At 52.6% G+C, this 16,290-nt stretch overlaps 1 protein-coding gene across 4 annotated transcripts in view; it reads right to left on the bottom strand.

Annotated features, from left to right (window-relative positions):
- The window catches only part of Scn5a (sodium voltage-gated channel alpha subunit 5), a 97,603-nt gene that overhangs the window by 45,181 nt on the left and 36,132 nt on the right, over nucleotides 1–16,290 (bottom strand). For all 4 annotated transcript variants that reach the window (XM_047530852.1, XM_047530849.1, XM_047530850.1 and 1 more), the window contains exons 7-14: nucleotides 14,264–14,494; nucleotides 12,771–12,834; nucleotides 11,355–11,496; nucleotides 10,634–10,831; nucleotides 9,583–9,762; nucleotides 8,593–8,964; nucleotides 3,388–3,520; nucleotides 2,761–2,999 (exon numbers count right to left, since the gene is read on the bottom strand). In XM_047530852.1, the coding sequence (XP_047386808.1) occupies nucleotides 2,761–2,999; nucleotides 3,388–3,520; nucleotides 8,593–8,964; nucleotides 9,583–9,762; nucleotides 10,634–10,831; nucleotides 11,355–11,496; nucleotides 12,771–12,834; nucleotides 14,264–14,494 (1,559 nt within the window). The remainder of the gene's footprint in view (nucleotides 1–2,760; nucleotides 3,000–3,387; nucleotides 3,521–8,592; nucleotides 8,965–9,582; nucleotides 9,763–10,633; nucleotides 10,832–11,354; nucleotides 11,497–12,770; nucleotides 12,835–14,263; nucleotides 14,495–16,290) is intronic.

The following is a 16,290-nucleotide window of genomic DNA, read 5'->3' as shown; positions in this document are numbered from 1 at the left end:
GAAGTTCTGTTTGCCTCTTTCAGGGTCTCCAACAGATCATCCCAGGCACAGGCGCCAGGAGGGCTCAGGTATAAATTTGAACCCTGATTCTGTATAAGGTCAAATCCATACTCATAAGTGTCCATGGGTGACCTTTTCCCTCTCTAGCCTCAGCTAAGATAGGCCCCCTTTACCATCCCAGGGTCAGTGGGTAGACCTCTCTTGGTTTGCCATTTTACTAATTGTGCATGTGGTCACTGCTGTGGTTTGAAGGTCCCTTCCGAAACTCCTGTTGAAATTTAAGTGCCATTGTGTTGGTATTAAGAGGTGGGACCCTTGAGATATGATTGGGTCATGGGGTCACAGCCCTTGTGAATAGATGAGGACATTATTGTGAGGGTGGGTTAGTTATGAAAGGGGAGACTTTGGCCCCATTTCCTTTCTCTGTCTTTCTTGCTCTTTTGTCATGTGGTGCTTTCTTCCATGTGAGGACACAGCACAAAGGCCCTCACCATGTGTAATCCCTCAGTCTTGGGTTTCTCAGCCTCAAGATCCATGAGCCTGGGGCTAGGGTTGTGACTCAGTGGTAGAGCGCTTGCCTAGCATGTGTGAGGCACTGGGTTCCATCCTCAGCACCACATGTAAATAAACAAATAAATAAAGTTATTGTGTCCATCTACAACTAAAAAAAAATTAAAAAAAAATCCATGTGCTCCCCAAAAAGAAAATTCCATTTTTAGAATTTACCCCGTCTGTGGTATTCTGGGATAGCAGTGGAAAAGGGATGAAAGCAGCCCACTCCCCTGCCCATGGCTGCCAGACTGTGTCTTGGCTCCATGGCCATTACTCTCCAAGCCTCCAGATCTCTCTACTCAGCACCCACCCCAAGGCAACTGCAGAACCATTTCATGGGTTTAATGCTATGTGTGGCCTCTGAGCCCCTCTTTGCTCTGGGCACGTGGGGATTCTGTTATTTTCCATGTGCTTTATTTCATTATAGACTTTCCAGGTTATTCTGTCCATAACGTTATTGAGAACAGAAGTTTCAGTTGCCTTTTACCTTGGTTTATATCATGGACCAAAAAGTTAGTTGAAGCCATCAATCTTCTCTTTTACAGAATTTGTCTTTAGAGGCATGCTTGGAAAGCCTTTTCCAGTACCAAGATTATTTACCCATGTTTATTTTTGTGGTTTTGTTTCTTTACATTTAATATTTAAACCACTTACAATATATTAAATGCAAGAAACACAAAATCTTAGATATTAACAATAAAGCTATTCAAACAGAACAAAATAGAGCTATAACCCAACCGTATCTCTTGCTGCCAATAACTGAGATGCAAGTTTTGTACAACTGCCACTCAACCACAGCCTGATGGTCCAGGGAAGCTTCCAGAGCTCTGCATCACAAATGACTCAGTCCAACCCAGAGGTCACATTCTCATAAAACCACATCAACCCAAACCCCACATGACCACCCAACACCCGCAGCAGCGCCATGAGACTCCAACAGACTGAGACCGTAGATTTTACTTTTGTTTGCAAAGAGAAGAAGGCAAGTAAAATCACAGGCAAATGGGCTCAAAGTAGTGAGAGAATTGGAGTACACCCTGCAGAGAACTATCTAGGTTTGGAAAGTAATACAAGAAGAAAATCTTCATGCTCTACGGTGTGGGAGATCTGCTTGCCTCTGGGGGCCACCTGAGCAGTTGGGTCTGGGACGGGGGCCAGGTCTGCTGTAAGAGGGAAAGCTGAGACCGAAACTTGCACAGAACTTCTCCCACTGGCCTCAGTGATGATCCCCGGGTCATGCTGCTTCCTGAGGCCAGCCCTGCCCTAGGATTCCCTGGAGAAGGTCTGGTCTGTGTTCACCTGGCCAGAGCCAATATAGCCCGTGCCCGTGGGTCAGGAGGCACTTGCTACATGCCTGACTCCATCTCAACTATGTCACCTGTCCTGTCTCTGGGCCTCAGTTTTTCCTGTTTGTATGATGAAGAGGCAGGACTTGATTTTGTATCAAGAGAGAAAAAAAAAAATCAGAATAGAACATTAGACATTCTGACTTCCAGGTTCAGTCTCCATAATCACAACAATGAGAATAACCACAGCTATCATTTATTTTGAATGCTTATTGTTTATCAAACTCTGAGCCAAGCACATTATACACATTAACTTATTCAATCCTCATTAGCTTCCTATGAGGTTGATACTGTCATACTAATTTTACATTTATTAAATTTGACAAATACTTATTGGGCCAATTACCAAGACTAAGTAATTTGCTTGAGGTCTCATAGTTAGTAAGAGCTGAGTCAGAATTCAAATCTGGCTTTGCCTGGTTTACTCACTATGTCCAGCCATCCATGTATCTGTCCATCTCTCTGTTTTTCCCTTCCTCCATCCCTCCGTCCAAACATCTATCCATCCTCTCCCTGTCCAATGTCACCTATGCTCACCTGTGCAAGTTCTGACCATAAAATAATTGCTGCTTTTTGTATGCAGTCTCCTCCCTCTCTACTCATTTCAGACTTACCCCCAGCTCCCTGTTTTCCAGCCTCTGGGCATCTCCATAACCTTCCACTCCAAATCTACATCTCTACAGTCCTTAAAAGCTGACCCTGAGACCTGCTCCTCCCGGAGGCCTTCCAGGATGCCTCCCCTGCTCAAAAGACCCCTTGTGTTCAGGATCCCCTCCCCCTTACCCACGAAGGTCGCGCCAGATCACCCAGAGCCCCTTGCTCCTGGACGACTGCTGGAGAGTCGGCGGCAGGTGGCTCTTACCAGGTTTCCGACCTGCAGCATCTCCTCAAACTCGGTTGTCATGTTGTAGTGCTCCAACGCCATGAAGAGCGTGTTGAGCACGATGCACATGGTGATGGTGAGGTCGGCGAACGGGTCCATGACCACGAACTTCACTTTCTGCTTGATGGACATCCACAGCGGGCAGCACTCCCAGATCAGGTAGCGCTGGGCAAAGCGGTTCCAGCACGGTGGACACTTGCGGTGAGACTCCTCCAACTCTGGGGGACAGCCAGGGAGTTAGCTGGGTTTTGTTGTCTGGGTCATGCACATCTGGCTGGGATGGATGTGGGTTGCCAGGAATGTAGGAAAGGCTGGGCTGGATCAGGAAGGGCTGCTTGGGGTAGGGTGATTCTAAGGAGACTGGGTTTGCTTGGGAGAGTCAGGTATGCAACAGGTAAGAGCCTGGGACACAGCAGGACAGACGTGGGCATGCCTAGGAAAAAACAAGACACCGGAGTACAGGCAAGCACATTAAGGCTGCAGAGGATAGAAAGGCTGCTGATGGACTTGTCCAGCTGTCAGATGGAGGAGGCCCGCACAGGGTGGGATGGAGGTGAGGGGCCTAGAGCAGAAGTGTGGAGTGTTTGCATAACACAGGGCACTGACCTTCCAGAGCACTGGTGAGAACACTGACAGCGCTGAGGGCCCGCTGCCGTGCTCCCGGCTCCTCAAAGCCATCAACGCATGGAGCCTGGGGCGTCAGCATCTGGGGTCCACCTGGCTCCTCCGATGGCGTGGTCTGGGGGCAACCAGAAGAGAGGTGTCAGCCTGGTTTGGGTGGGGGGTCCTGCTCCCAGCTGTAGTCCTGCCGGGCCTGGGGTGGCCCGTCCAGGCTCAGGCTGGGGAGGTTGCAGGGGACAAGATGGAGGTCTTGATGGGATATTAGATGCTGTCCAGCTCTCTCCAAGCTAATAACTGCCCTGCTTCCATGCCTCCTGCCAATCATTATTGCCTTCATTTTTTTTTTTTTTTAATTCTTCACCACCTCTCATTGGCAGTGATTCTTGAGTGTGGTCAGGAAAGCACAAGTACAACACGGGTCCCTTCTGTGCCAAATGCTGTCATATACATTAGTACCTGCAAAAGTGATCTGGGAGTCTTAATTGACCACAAGCTCCCTGGAGTCAAGAGCACAAAGAAGCTGGAAAAAAAAAAAATCTAACATGCTTTAAGATGACATCAACAGAAGCAAAAAACAATACTGCTTAGATGTGGCTGGTAGGAGGCCATGTATTTTGTGGAGGCAGTTTGACTCTATCTACCGAGAAAATTTTAAATTGGCCCTGCCATTCCTTGTCTAGTAATCTAACTTCATAAATAATTATACACATGCACCCAAAATATACATAAATGATGTTCATGGTGGCACTGTTCCGAATACCATAAAAACAAAACAACCAATCAATAGGAAGAATATGAAAATCAATTATAGATACAACCCGACTCTGGACTCCAATATAGACAATAACAAGAATGAGGTGGTTCTGTGTATGATCCCATGGGAGCATCTCCAAGACAAACAGTTGGAGGGAAAACCAAGACGAAGGTCTGGAAGATAAATACTGACTGTTAAAGTGGCGATATCTGGGGAACTGGATTGGGGGCAGGGAGCGGGCAGAAAGTACCTGTTCACTTTGTGCAGCTCTGCACAGCTGGACTTGTTTCCAGCATGCACACATCATTTTTATAAGCAAAAGAACCAGGCCCGAAAATAGAGATGCCTGGTGTATGGAACTGGCTGGCAGGTGGTCCTCAGGCTTACACAGAGCCCCCCAGAACCCAGGAGGGCTCACAAGAACTTCATGTCAGCAGGGCCCTGCACAACCACGGTCCATGAGCTGGAGCTGGGGCTGCGGAGGGAACCAGGTTGCTCAGCATGCACTAGTGGAGATCTGTGTAGGGCAGAGGGGAGACAGGCAAGGGCCACTCAGCGTGGCAGAGCCAGGGTGTGGGGTAGGTTCCAAAGAGATCTGGGTTCAAGTTAAGTTCAATCTTCACAAGTGGTGGGACCTCTGTGAAATGCGCCCAGGGAAGGAGTGAGCTGCCAGTCAAGGAAGCATTGGAGCAGAGGTTCTGGAAAGGGCTGAGGTGGCTGGTGCCACAGTAGGTTCAACAACCATTTGAGGGTGGTGAATCCAGGGGAGTTTTATCACTGAGATCCCCAGGCCTTTTTATTTTGAGACAGGGCCTTGCTAAGTTGCTGAGGCTGGCCTCAAACCTGTGATCCTCCTGTTTCAGCCTCCTGAGTTGCTGGGATTACAGGCATGCTCCACTGCACCAGCTATAAATTTGGCCACTTTAACTCATAAGCACATTTAAGTCCTTCCAACGTCTCTGCTACTTTGTTACTATCTCTGATGGTTTGAGTTATCAAGCAAGTATTCTCTCTTTCCCTTTCTACTATGGGTGAAGGAGACTTTCCTGCCTCAATGAAGCAGACTTACTTTGGCCAAGGGGCTTGTAAGTGGATGCCATGTGAATAGAAGCCTAAAATATGCCAGTGCTGTTTGCCCTGCCCTTGGGCTCCAGGAATCCTCTGTGAATCCAGTCATCTACCCTTCCAGCCCAGGCCTCAGAACAAAGACAAGTGGAGCAGTCCCGACCTAACCCACAGTGTGAACAAATGGTTTCCAAAAGCAGAGTTCCCCGGCCCAGCTCAAACTAGATGGACCAAATCATGGCCAACGTGCAGATAAGGAGCATGAGAATTAAGGCTTATTATTGTCCATTGACGTCTGGCACTGTTTGTTACACAGCATTATGGTGGCAACAGCTGACTGATAAACCATCCTAGTGTGAGCCATCATGGTCTCTTTCACAACTACTGCAATGGCCTCCTCACTGGTCTCATCTTCTCTCTTTTCCCTCATGGCAGAAAGGGATCCCTACAAAAATGAACTGGATAATACCACTCTTCTGTTCAACCTCCCCCCCCCTCTGCTTCCATCTTACTCAGAGTATATCCAAGCTTTTCTATGACCTACGAGGTCCCGCGTACTTCAAATCCTAACTCCCCAAACTCATTTCCTGTCCCTTTCTGATGTTGCTGTCACACCTGGCTCAGCTGGGCCTCTTGTCCCTTCAACATGTCAAGCCCATTCTTCCTCAAGTCTTTCCTCCTGTTTCCTCTGCATCTTTGCGCCTGGCTCCCTAAAACCCTTTGCCTGTTGGTTTAAAGGTCTTCTTTTTGAGAAGGCCTTCCCTGAGTGTTCTCACCTACAGCCCCCAACCCCAACGCTCCCCAGCAACTTTCTGTGGTGACCTGAACATATTTATCAGTTCATGGTCTGTTTTCCTGACTCCAGATGAACTTCATGAGGGTAGAGGTCAGGTTTAATCTATTCACAGCTATAAAACTGGAGCCCCAATGCCACCTGGCACTCAACCCAGCTGGATGGCACTAGATAGATGGATAAATTAGTTGGGAACCAGGAGGCACTGGTTAGATGTCCAGCTCTGTCCCTAACTTGCTAGATGCAAGATGAAGTTCTAACATATGGAGGGAGAAAAAGTGGCTATTTAGTGTACTTCCCCTGACTCCATCTGGCCCTCTGGACCGGCATGCTCGTACAGATGGGGACAAAGTGAACCGTCACCCTTTCCCCCAAGTCTGGATAAATTGAACATGAGTCCTTGGTGGCCTGGCCCTTTCTCCCCCCTCCCACCCTGACCACAGAACTAGGCAGCAGCCACTCACTGGGGACCAGTGGAAGCGGACAAGGAATTCCCAGGGGCCTGCCGCCTGCTAATCTCTTGGACTTTTCAAATGTCTCCATGTTGGTCGATAATTCCTTTAACTTTGCAAATGACCCCGTCTTGGCCTGCTAATCCCTTTAAGGTTACAAATGGGCCCTACAGAAGTGAGAATGGGTGAAGTCAGAGTTCCCGGTAATGAAGTGTTTGAACTTAGATTCCTCCCGACATGTGCTGCACAATGAGATGATTTTCTCCCTAATGAGATTAGGAAATTCTATTAGTGTTCCAACTTGCTACCCCGAGGCTGAGGCTCCTGAGCTGGACCTGCCTGCTGCATGATGTTCCTGGACGCCAGACACCCACCCTCCAGGTGATGGGTCCAGAAGCTGTTCTGCCCCCAGGAGAACCACAGTTCCTCCCCCGCACACACCTGCCCCAGGTGCCCTGCAAAGCACCCCAGGAGGCTTTATTCAATAATACCAATGGCAGATAGTAATAATAACCACTTTGATCGGGAGCCAAGAACGGGCCTAAGCACTGCTCTGTTTTAACTCTCCTGGTCCTCACCACAACCTGATGACATTATTAACTTTTTAAAAACCTTTATTTTATTTATTTTTATGTGGGGCTGAGGATTGAACCCAGTGCCTCACACATGGTAGGAAAGCACTCTGCCACTGAGCCACAACCCCAGCCCTGACATTATTAATTTTATTTCCACTTTACAGGTGAGGAAATTGAGGCACAAGAAGATTAACCTGTACAGTCCCACCGCGAAAGTAAGTCTGTGCCGAGTACAGGGGACCATCCAGTGGGGGGCCCTCCCTCTTCAGGCTCACCTCCACCACCCTGACCAAGTCTCCCGGCCAGTCTAGTCATTTTTCCCTCAGAAAGCTGGCCTGCCTCCATCCCCTGCTGGCCTCAGGTCTGAGTCACACATTCAGCTTGTTCCTGGGCCCGCTGTTTTGGCACTGTGATGAGGGACAGAGATCAGTACAAGGATACTGAACAGCTGATGGGCAGTCATCAGTCTGCCTGTGGATCTGCTGATTGAGTGACCAAATCTCTCAAAGGCCTTTCATGATCTGGATGGTCCCTCCCCAACCCCTCTGACAGTGACCCCAGCCTCCTTCCTTTGCACCTCTGTTCCAGGCATGCTGGCCTCATGGCTCAACAGCCTAGGTGTGCTTCTGCCTCAGGGTCTTTGCACCTGCTATTCTTTATGCCTGGAGCACACTTCCCCAGATGACAGTAGTGACAGTGTCACTATCGTGTTCTAGTATCTAATACGTTCACATAGTCTGCAGGGCCTTGCCATATTAGCCCATGTCATCCTCACAACTTTCCTGAGATGGGTATTTTTTCACCCATTTTACAGATGAAGACACTTGAGGTACAGAGAAATAAAGTAACTTGTCCACAGCCATCCAACTGGTCACCTATGAGTTAGGATTCAAACCCAGGGTGTCTCCAGAGCTGGGGTGCCAACCACTCTACTGTACCACCCCTCCTAGTTTCAGAGAGCAGAGTGGCTCTTGGTCTTCTCCCAGTCCTTGTTCAAATGCCTCTTAATGAGTGGGGGGTTCCCGCTCCCCTATTCCTGCTCCAACCCCACAGCACTTATTACTTGGGCTGATACTGATTTGGCACTGGGTAAAGTACTGCTTATTTCCAACTGGGTGAATAATCGTTACCCAGCCCCCTTCAGGGTCCCCTTGCCACCCTAGCCCTTTTCCCAGAACCCCTGGGATGGCTTGTCCCTGACCCTGCAATCTAAAGAGCGATCACATGGCAGAGCACAGGGCCTCCTGGACACTGGTCGTGTACTGTTGTGACATCTCGGTGCCTAAACCTTACCACTGAAATATTTCAGCCTCATCCTGGTTCATCACCATTACGCACTTTATATACATTTACATACACCATTCTTCTTTCTTTGATCTTTGTCGGTCTGCCCGTATTGGCATGGAGGCGCCACACAGGCAGAGATGTCTTGGTAGTACAGCACGCAGTAGGTGCTCCGTCAATACCTGGCCAGTATTTTTGGGCCTGGTGCTGAAGGGCGGTTTGGGAGATCAGATCTTCCCTGGGGCCTGCATTGTGGGGCTGGCTCACCGTGTCTGGGGGGCGCTCCAGCATCATAGGGCGAAGCAGACGGCTGCCTGGGGACGTGGCCTCTGGGTCCCCTGCCCCCAGCAAGGAGACCACCCCGTTGCAGTCCACGGTGCTATTTCTTTTGCCATTGAGGGCGTGGCCAGGAGCTGAAGCCCCAGGACTGGGCTGTCCCTGGGCACTGGGCCTGCGCAGGGGCCAGGGCACCAGCAGGGACGTGCGGTGGCTCTCGCTGTCCCCCGCCGTGCTGTTTTCATCATCTGCAAAGTCGGTCTCGGAGCCCAGATCTCGCCGGCGGAAGGTGAAAATGCTCCCGCGGCTGGAGCGAGGCCTCACAGAAGTCCTGCTGAGGCCGTGGGCAAGGCCGAGGCGATTCTGAGGGCACAGGGAGCGGGGGCGTGACCAAGGCGGCTCCTCACGCGCTCCCAGCCCAACTCCAGTGCGCGGGGTCGGCTGGACTTGTCGGAGCACTGGGGGCTTTTGCCAGTCACCCAGGAACTGGGTGGGCTGAGCCCGAGGGTATTCAGAAGGGGCTGTGAGGGTTTAGAGGTATCCTGCACCTTCGGGCATCTTTCCTCACCTCAAGTCTATGCCTCTGGGGCTTTGACCCTGAAGTTCATCTGGGCCTGAAGGTGGGGCTGAGGCTGGGAAAGGGGAGGAGGAGGCAGGAAGCTCCTGGTGTAGACAGGCCAGCCTGGGGCACTCGGTCATGTTCCTTCACCTGCATGGCATGTCCTTGGGCTCCTACCAATCTATACTATGTGAGGACCCACCCATTGTCCCCATGAAGGAGGACTAGACACCCAGGTCGAGGCTACTCTAACACCCAAATCTAGTCTGTCCTCTGCCCAGGGCTCCTCCACACTAAGAATTTCCCTGGGAAACAAGAACAGGTGGAAGGGGGTCCGGGGATGCCTCAACCAGAGCCCCAGCAATATAGCCATCTGCAGCCAGATCTACCCTGCAAAGGCTGTGACCACAGCTGGGGTTTACCATTGCTCTGGGACCATCTTCCGAGTCAGATTTGGGGAACCTGTCATCCCCGCACTCCTCTGTCCCCGAAGACAATCGTTTTCTCCTCTTGCTCCTTCTCTCGTGGTTGGTTACTGGGGCCAAAGGGGACATCTCCAAGGAGCTACGGGACACAGTGTCCACACCCCTGATGGTGAGGGCCTAGAAAAGAGTGGAGGAAAGGACATCTCAGTCAAGTCATCGAGAGACTTTGTGCAGCCTCGGGCTTAGGTAGGCCAAGAACTCTTAGCAATTTGGTCTGCCCCATCAGTAAATGGACGTGCACCCTCAACCCCAAACGGGGGCATCTGGAGATAGTCTCAGACCAAGTCAGGGTGTTCTGAGAAAAATCAAGATCCTTGAAGGAAGAAAGGAATGGCTGCAGTGGGCAGCTCTTGGAAGAGGTGAGAGTGGGACAGGTGGAAGGGATATTGATCCCTTCATAAGCAGAGGAAGTAGCAGAACTGAAGGGCAGTGGATCAAGAAGAAGGTTCAGCTGGCCAGAGGATGCTGGAGGAGGCGGCATGGGGCAGTGAGAAGAACAAGTGGATGCCTACGATCTGGCTTATGATAAATAGCTGGCTCTATAACAGTCTCCTCCAGTCACCATGTGGAGGACAGTGGGCAGCCAGAGAAGCATTGCCAGGGCTTATTTTCTGAGTTGGCTCAACCTTGAGCCTTCCTTACTACCCAACCAGAGCTATCACTTGACCAGGATAAACTATGTCCATAGACACACATATCTCTTTATCCAGCATGTAATGTGCTCACAGGGACCACTTTACCCAGCATGCACCATTTTTATCCAGCTGGCACCACCTTCACCTGGAAGACATGATGGCCACAGAAAACAACTTTACCCAGCAGACACCACACTCACAGGAAATACCTTTACCCAGAAGGCACTGCTTTTTACCCAGTGTGCACCATGCCTCCAAGAACCAGCTCTACCCAGCATGCATCACACCTCCAGGTACCTACCCATCAGGTGAGGGCTTGACCTGGAGGCTCCTTGTCTGCACTGCTCACCCACCTCATGCTCTTTCTTGAGCATCTCCATGGCCTCCTGGAAGCGCTTTTCCTTCTCCTCCGTCTCTGCAATGGTGGCTTGGTTTTGCTCTTCATAGGCCATGGCAACCACGGCCAGAATCAGGTTCACCAGGTAGAAGGAGCCCAGGAAGATGACAAGCATGAAAAAAATCATGTAGATCTTCCCTGCGGACCTCAGGGTCTGGAGGAGCAAGGGTAAAGAGGTCATCCTCACTGGTGCCCCTTCTGGGTTATGGCATTTCCAAGTGACGAGACTGGTGTGCCAGGGCTTCAAAGAGCCAAGCCTGGGGGTCGGGGGGAGGTACAGAGCATGCCCCACCTAGAGAGAGGGCCATTGCTAACCTCCAGAGGAGAATAACCTACACACAGGACAGAATTCTACCTAGAGGGAAGCAGACGTCCCACCTGACTGGGGGGAACAAGGTGCCCACACAGGAGAATGTTCCACCCTAGAAGGTGGAGGAGTATCCCACTCTCAGAGAAGAGAGAGTCCTATATGAAGGGATGGTTACTTGGTCATCAGCAAGAGAAAGTTTCTTTGCTTGCTGAGCTCCTGTCCCTTAGATGCAAGTGTCGTTGTCTTCTGTCTCCTCCGCAGCTCTCACTGGGGGAGGTGCTGGGGCCACTTCTGGCTAGTCACTTGTGCAGCCTGGCTCCTGAGCCCACACCTGGCCTCCCTCTGCTGGCCCGGGGAACCCACATACCTGCTGGTAGAGGCGCTCCCAGCAGTCCTGTGTCATCAGGCGGAAGAGTGCCAGGAAGGCCCAGGCGAAGGAGTCGAAGCTGGTGTAGCCGTGGTCAGGGTTCTCGCCTGCCTTTAGGCATCGGTAGCCCTCGGGACACGTCCTGCAGTCAGACATGCACTCTGTCCCATTCTGGAAAGGGTCCTCTGCCCTTGAGACCCTTGCTGGGCCTGGCTCGTTTCCCTGGGCAGCCCAAGGTATGCCCCACTGCTCGGTGAGGCTGAGCTGCACAGCCCTGGGGCTGCACTGCTGGGTGCGGCCTCCACGCCTCCACCCCGGATGGACGCCATCTCCTTCTTCTCTCCACCTGTCTGTGTTCTCTGAGGCCTACATCCAGCCCCTCTCCCGCCCACACGACACACTGCTGCTGTCGGAGCTGCCTCTCCCCACCAAGCGTGAGTGCTAGGGTCTGGTTGATGCTCTTTCCTCTGCCTGGCCATCCCACAGGGGTGGTCACAGCATGGGCACCTGGGGAGGGGTACAGGAGACTTAGCTAAGCCCAGGGTAAAGGCAGGGCGGTGGGGTGGAGGAATAACCCTGGGGAGGACAGGCTGGGCCTAGCTGTGTCTGCAGAACACACCCATTTACATCATGGCTCACACAGACGTTTGTCCAGTGAGGCAGATGCACAAGTCATGGAGCTGGAGGTGGGAGACTCTCTCCCAGAGAGGTGGCCCTGGCTGCATTCCTGTGTGTATGTGTGTGTGTGTGTGTGTGTGTGTGTGTGTGTGTGTGTGAGAGAGAGAGAGAGAGAGAGAGAGAGAGAGAGAGAGGGAGATGTGGAGGGGTGCACTTGGCAGGGGGAGGATGCAGACAAGGGGGTCTGTGCCTTGCTAATGTCCTAAGAGCCTCATCTAGGGTTTTAGGTGAGTCCCTTCACTTAACAACCCATGGCCCAATCGCCTTGCCCCAGACCCCAGTGTGCTCAGAGCCCTGGAAACTGCACATGGAGTCTGGGTGTGTCTGGGGACCACAGTCAGGTGCAGCCAGGATCACGTCCTGCTTGGCCTTGAAGAGGCCAGGATGTTGGGGGAGGACATTCACCCCTCTGGGGCAGATGAGCAGGGAGGGAGTCAAGCCTGGGGCAGAAGGTGGGCCCTGCGGAGCTGATGGAAAATAAATGGAGTCAAGCTTGGCCCCTGCAGGGCCCCCATCGTCAGGGCTCTCTTGGCTCTCCCTGTCCATCTGTCCCTGACCTCTCTTCACCAGTTGTCTCCTCTGTGGTGGGAGTGGGTGGGGAAGCTGCCAGGGTCCTGGCAGGGAAGGAAGACAAGGGACGACCTCCCTGTCCCCAGGACGGGACACACACAGAGGGCACAGGCAGTCGAGAAAGCCAGGAGACAGCTGGGAGAAGTGCCCTGGGTGGGTGCCACCTACCCGGCGTCTGAGCTGTTCCCACACAGTAACACGTCAGAGGTGCCATTCTTGATCAGGTAGTTTTCTAAAAGGGAAACATCAGAAGGTGAGAGGCACAGTGGGCAGCCCCCGGGGTTCCCAGAGATAGAAACTTCACTGGTGGCTGCTTTCTGCTTTGCCCTTGCTGTGACCACTACCCTTGGCCTGGTCAGGCCCTGGGCAACTCTAGCTGCTTCCCTGGCCTCAGTTCTCCTCCACAGACGTTCCCCTGTTAGGGTCCCTGTGCTCTAGAAGACACAGGAAGGCCTGGGCAGGGCCTCAGTGGTCCCCATAGGGAGCTTCCCCCAGTCACTCAGGGGGCCAGCAGGTCAAGAGAGGCCATGAACCAAGAGGCAAGGGCCTGGGCAGAGTTCCAGCTTGGCTGCTGAGTCACTGCACAGCCTTGACAGGCTACTGCCTGGCTCTGGACCCTCTTCCACTGCATAAAAGGTGGAAGAGATGCCTCCCACAGTCACCATGGAAACACTGGTCTATTCAGACAGGCCTAGGGCTGGACCAGGTGAGACTCAGGACACGTGCCCTGTCCCCTCCTCACTGAGGCCATTGTCAGTCCCCATCACTCCCCATTACCTGCCTTTGTCTAAGGCAGCAGTTGTCAAAGTGTGGTCCCCAACCAGCAGCCTCAGCAGCATCTGGGAACTGGTTAGTTACAGCACCCCAAATGCCAGCCAGACCTACTGACCCAGAAACTTGGGCTGGGACCCAGCAGCCTGTGTTTTCTGGAGCCTTCTGGGTGCCTCGGGTGTATGCTGAAGTTTGAGAACCACGGCTAGAAGGCCACAGCTGACCCATAAACACATTTACTCATTGATCTTCTGTCCATTTCTATTTAACAGAGTGGCAAGCTGGCGTTCATGTAAGCGGCCCTAACTTCAGAATGGCCCTCTGGGTGCTTGTGGCCTGGCATCTGGCCTTGCCCCAGTGTCTCCCTTTGATCTAGATTGATGGCTGTAATCCAGAGAGGCAGTGGACATCAGCCTGGAGGATGGAAGTGTAAACCCTAGGACAGTGAAATGAGGAGCCCCCACAATTGCACTACAATCACCCACTTATTCTCTCATAGGGTTCTGGGGTACAAGTGCATGGAATCAGCACCAGGTAAGGAACACTGACATGGACTGGAAAGTCCCCACACCAAGGAGGTGGGGCTCTACCCTGAAGCCTCACCAAGGACCCCAGCTCCACATGGTTCCCTTTCCCTAAAGTGACACTCCTCTACAGGTCTCAGATTAAGCTCCTGGTCTCCTCACCTTCCTAGGTCAGCCCTCCTTCCAAACCATCTAACTCCATCCTTCCTATTTTTCAAACCTCATCTCTCTGCCTAGCCTGGGAACTCCAAGGGCAATCTGTCCTTGTAAGGCCCTGGGAGCCTGCCCTCTGGTGAGGCCCATGTAGCAGATGGATAGCCTTGATGGTCTCATTAAGTGTCCCCAGGTCACAGAGCCAGTCCACACCTGGATCATTGAGGTAGAGGTCCAGCGAGTCCCAGACCAGGCCGTCGGCCTCCACGGAGCCGTTGGTGCCATTGAGCTCCGTGAAGTTGCGGACGCACTTGTGCCTCAGGTTGCCCATGAAGAGCTGCAGGCCGATGAGGGCAAAGACGCTGAGGCAGAAGACCGTGAGGACCATCACGTCAGCCAGCTTCTTCACGGACTGGATCAGGGCCCCCACAATGGTCTTCAGGCCTGGCAAAGGCGAGAGAGGTGTAGGTCACCCGTGGGCACCCTGCTCCACACTCCTCTGGGTGGGAGCTAGGCCTCCCCGGGCCCCTGAGCACTGGGGTGGGGTCAGGGAGGGCAACTACAAAGTGGAGACAGAGTGAGGGAGGTTTCTAGACCTTTAAGACCAAAGCCCCCTTTCCTTAGCTGCAATTCTGTCCTGATTGCCTCAGGTGGGAATCCGGTCTAGTCTTGTATTTTTAATGAGGGACCAGGTCCTCTTTACTCTCCACTAGCCAAATATATGAAATGGTATAGAAAGTGCATCTTCTTGATAACTCTGGATGGTTCCTAGGTATGTGAGGACTGGTCCTGGCCCTTTTACTGTAGTCCATGGGAAGAGACCCAAGTCCTGGCTCACTCCAGAGGAATGTAGAGACCTCGGCCTGGGTGCCGAGATGGTGAGAGAAACAACTGTCTTGGTACCTGCTACCCTGCTGAGGTAGAGGGTTCTCCTACCCCAGCAGGAGGTTCTCTTTGATGACACAGGGGGTTTTGATTATTTAGAGGCAATTAGGGAACCCAGGATCTGGGGGTGGTCCTGGGCTAGTGTATATGTGCTGGGAACGTGAGGGGACAGGTTTGGCGGGACCGTGGTGGGTGATGTCCTAAGAGGCCTGCTCTGGCTTGGGCCCATATTTGGGGAACAGAAAGGGTTGACCTATGTTGTATCTTCCCTATCTGCTTGTCCCTCTGGGACCCTCCCAATACCTCCCATTCCCCAAAGCTGAGAGGAGAGGCTGTGGTCTGTTAGTTGCACAGCCCAGCTCCCTGCTGAAGCCAGCACCACACAGCGGGGTGACAGAAAAGCATGTGTAGACGCGTTCAGTCCGACCCTTAGCTCTAGACCTCGGACAAGTGCCAGCGGAGCGCCGGGAGTGGGGGCCCCTCTGCCAACAGCGGGGCCCCGCCCCCGCCCATGCGGCCAGATCTCAGATTAAGCTCCATCCATCCATTGTCCAGCCGGTTAAAGTGTTAGAAGCACCTGTGGCTACTGTGCCCAAGGCCCAGAAAGGAGGCAGCGATGGGAGGCCATGGGAGAGTGGTGCGGCTATTACTGCTGCCTGCCCCGGGCTCAGGCACCCCGCACTCTGTGGAAATTGTCCTGGCAGATGTTGGCAACTGTGGGGACAGTGGGTGGAGCTGGCAGGGGTCTGAGCATAGAGTGGTGGTAGGATCCCCCAACTCTCTGTAGTTTAGCGGTTATCAGTAGGAGAGGCCCTGGGATCCCCTGTGGGACATGTATCCGGGCTGCTCCCTCAGCCTAGAGACACTGCTCGTATCTTGTGGGCAACAAGTGAGGGCTGGTAGGCAGCAGCTTGAAAACCCAAAATGCCACTGTTAGGCTGACGTACTTTGGAAAAATACTCAGTTCGTGGATGAGGGTAACCCACCCCTTTAAACCTGTTTCATACCAATGATGGATTTCACTTCTGGCAAGAATGGCTCCAACCGATTCACAGGACTCTTTCTTCAAGGCCCAGGAAGAGGAGTCCTGAGGGTTAGGAGGGAAGTCCTGCTATCACAGAAGTTGTGACAGGGTGGGTGGGAGGGCCCTTGGGAGAACCTACCACTCTGACTTCACTCTGGTTTTAAAGAAAAGGAAACTGAGGTCCAGAGAGGGCTGAAGCTGTGAGGGCTTGGTCCTGGGGAGTCCTCTTGCGTGCCACCCACAGCTCTCTTCTGATGACCACTTCTGGGGTCTGTTCTCTGCTGCCTTGGTGAGCTGCTGGTGGCCTTGAAGAGAGCAGTGGTCTGGGCTG

Source organism: Sciurus carolinensis, chromosome 17 (assembly GCF_902686445.1).
Source record: "Sciurus carolinensis chromosome 17, mSciCar1.2, whole genome shotgun sequence".
NCBI classification, from domain to species: domain Eukaryota; kingdom Metazoa; phylum Chordata; class Mammalia; order Rodentia; family Sciuridae; genus Sciurus; species Sciurus carolinensis.
Note: the sequence above shows the minus strand (reverse complement) of the source record. Positions and strands in the feature narration are given on the sequence as shown.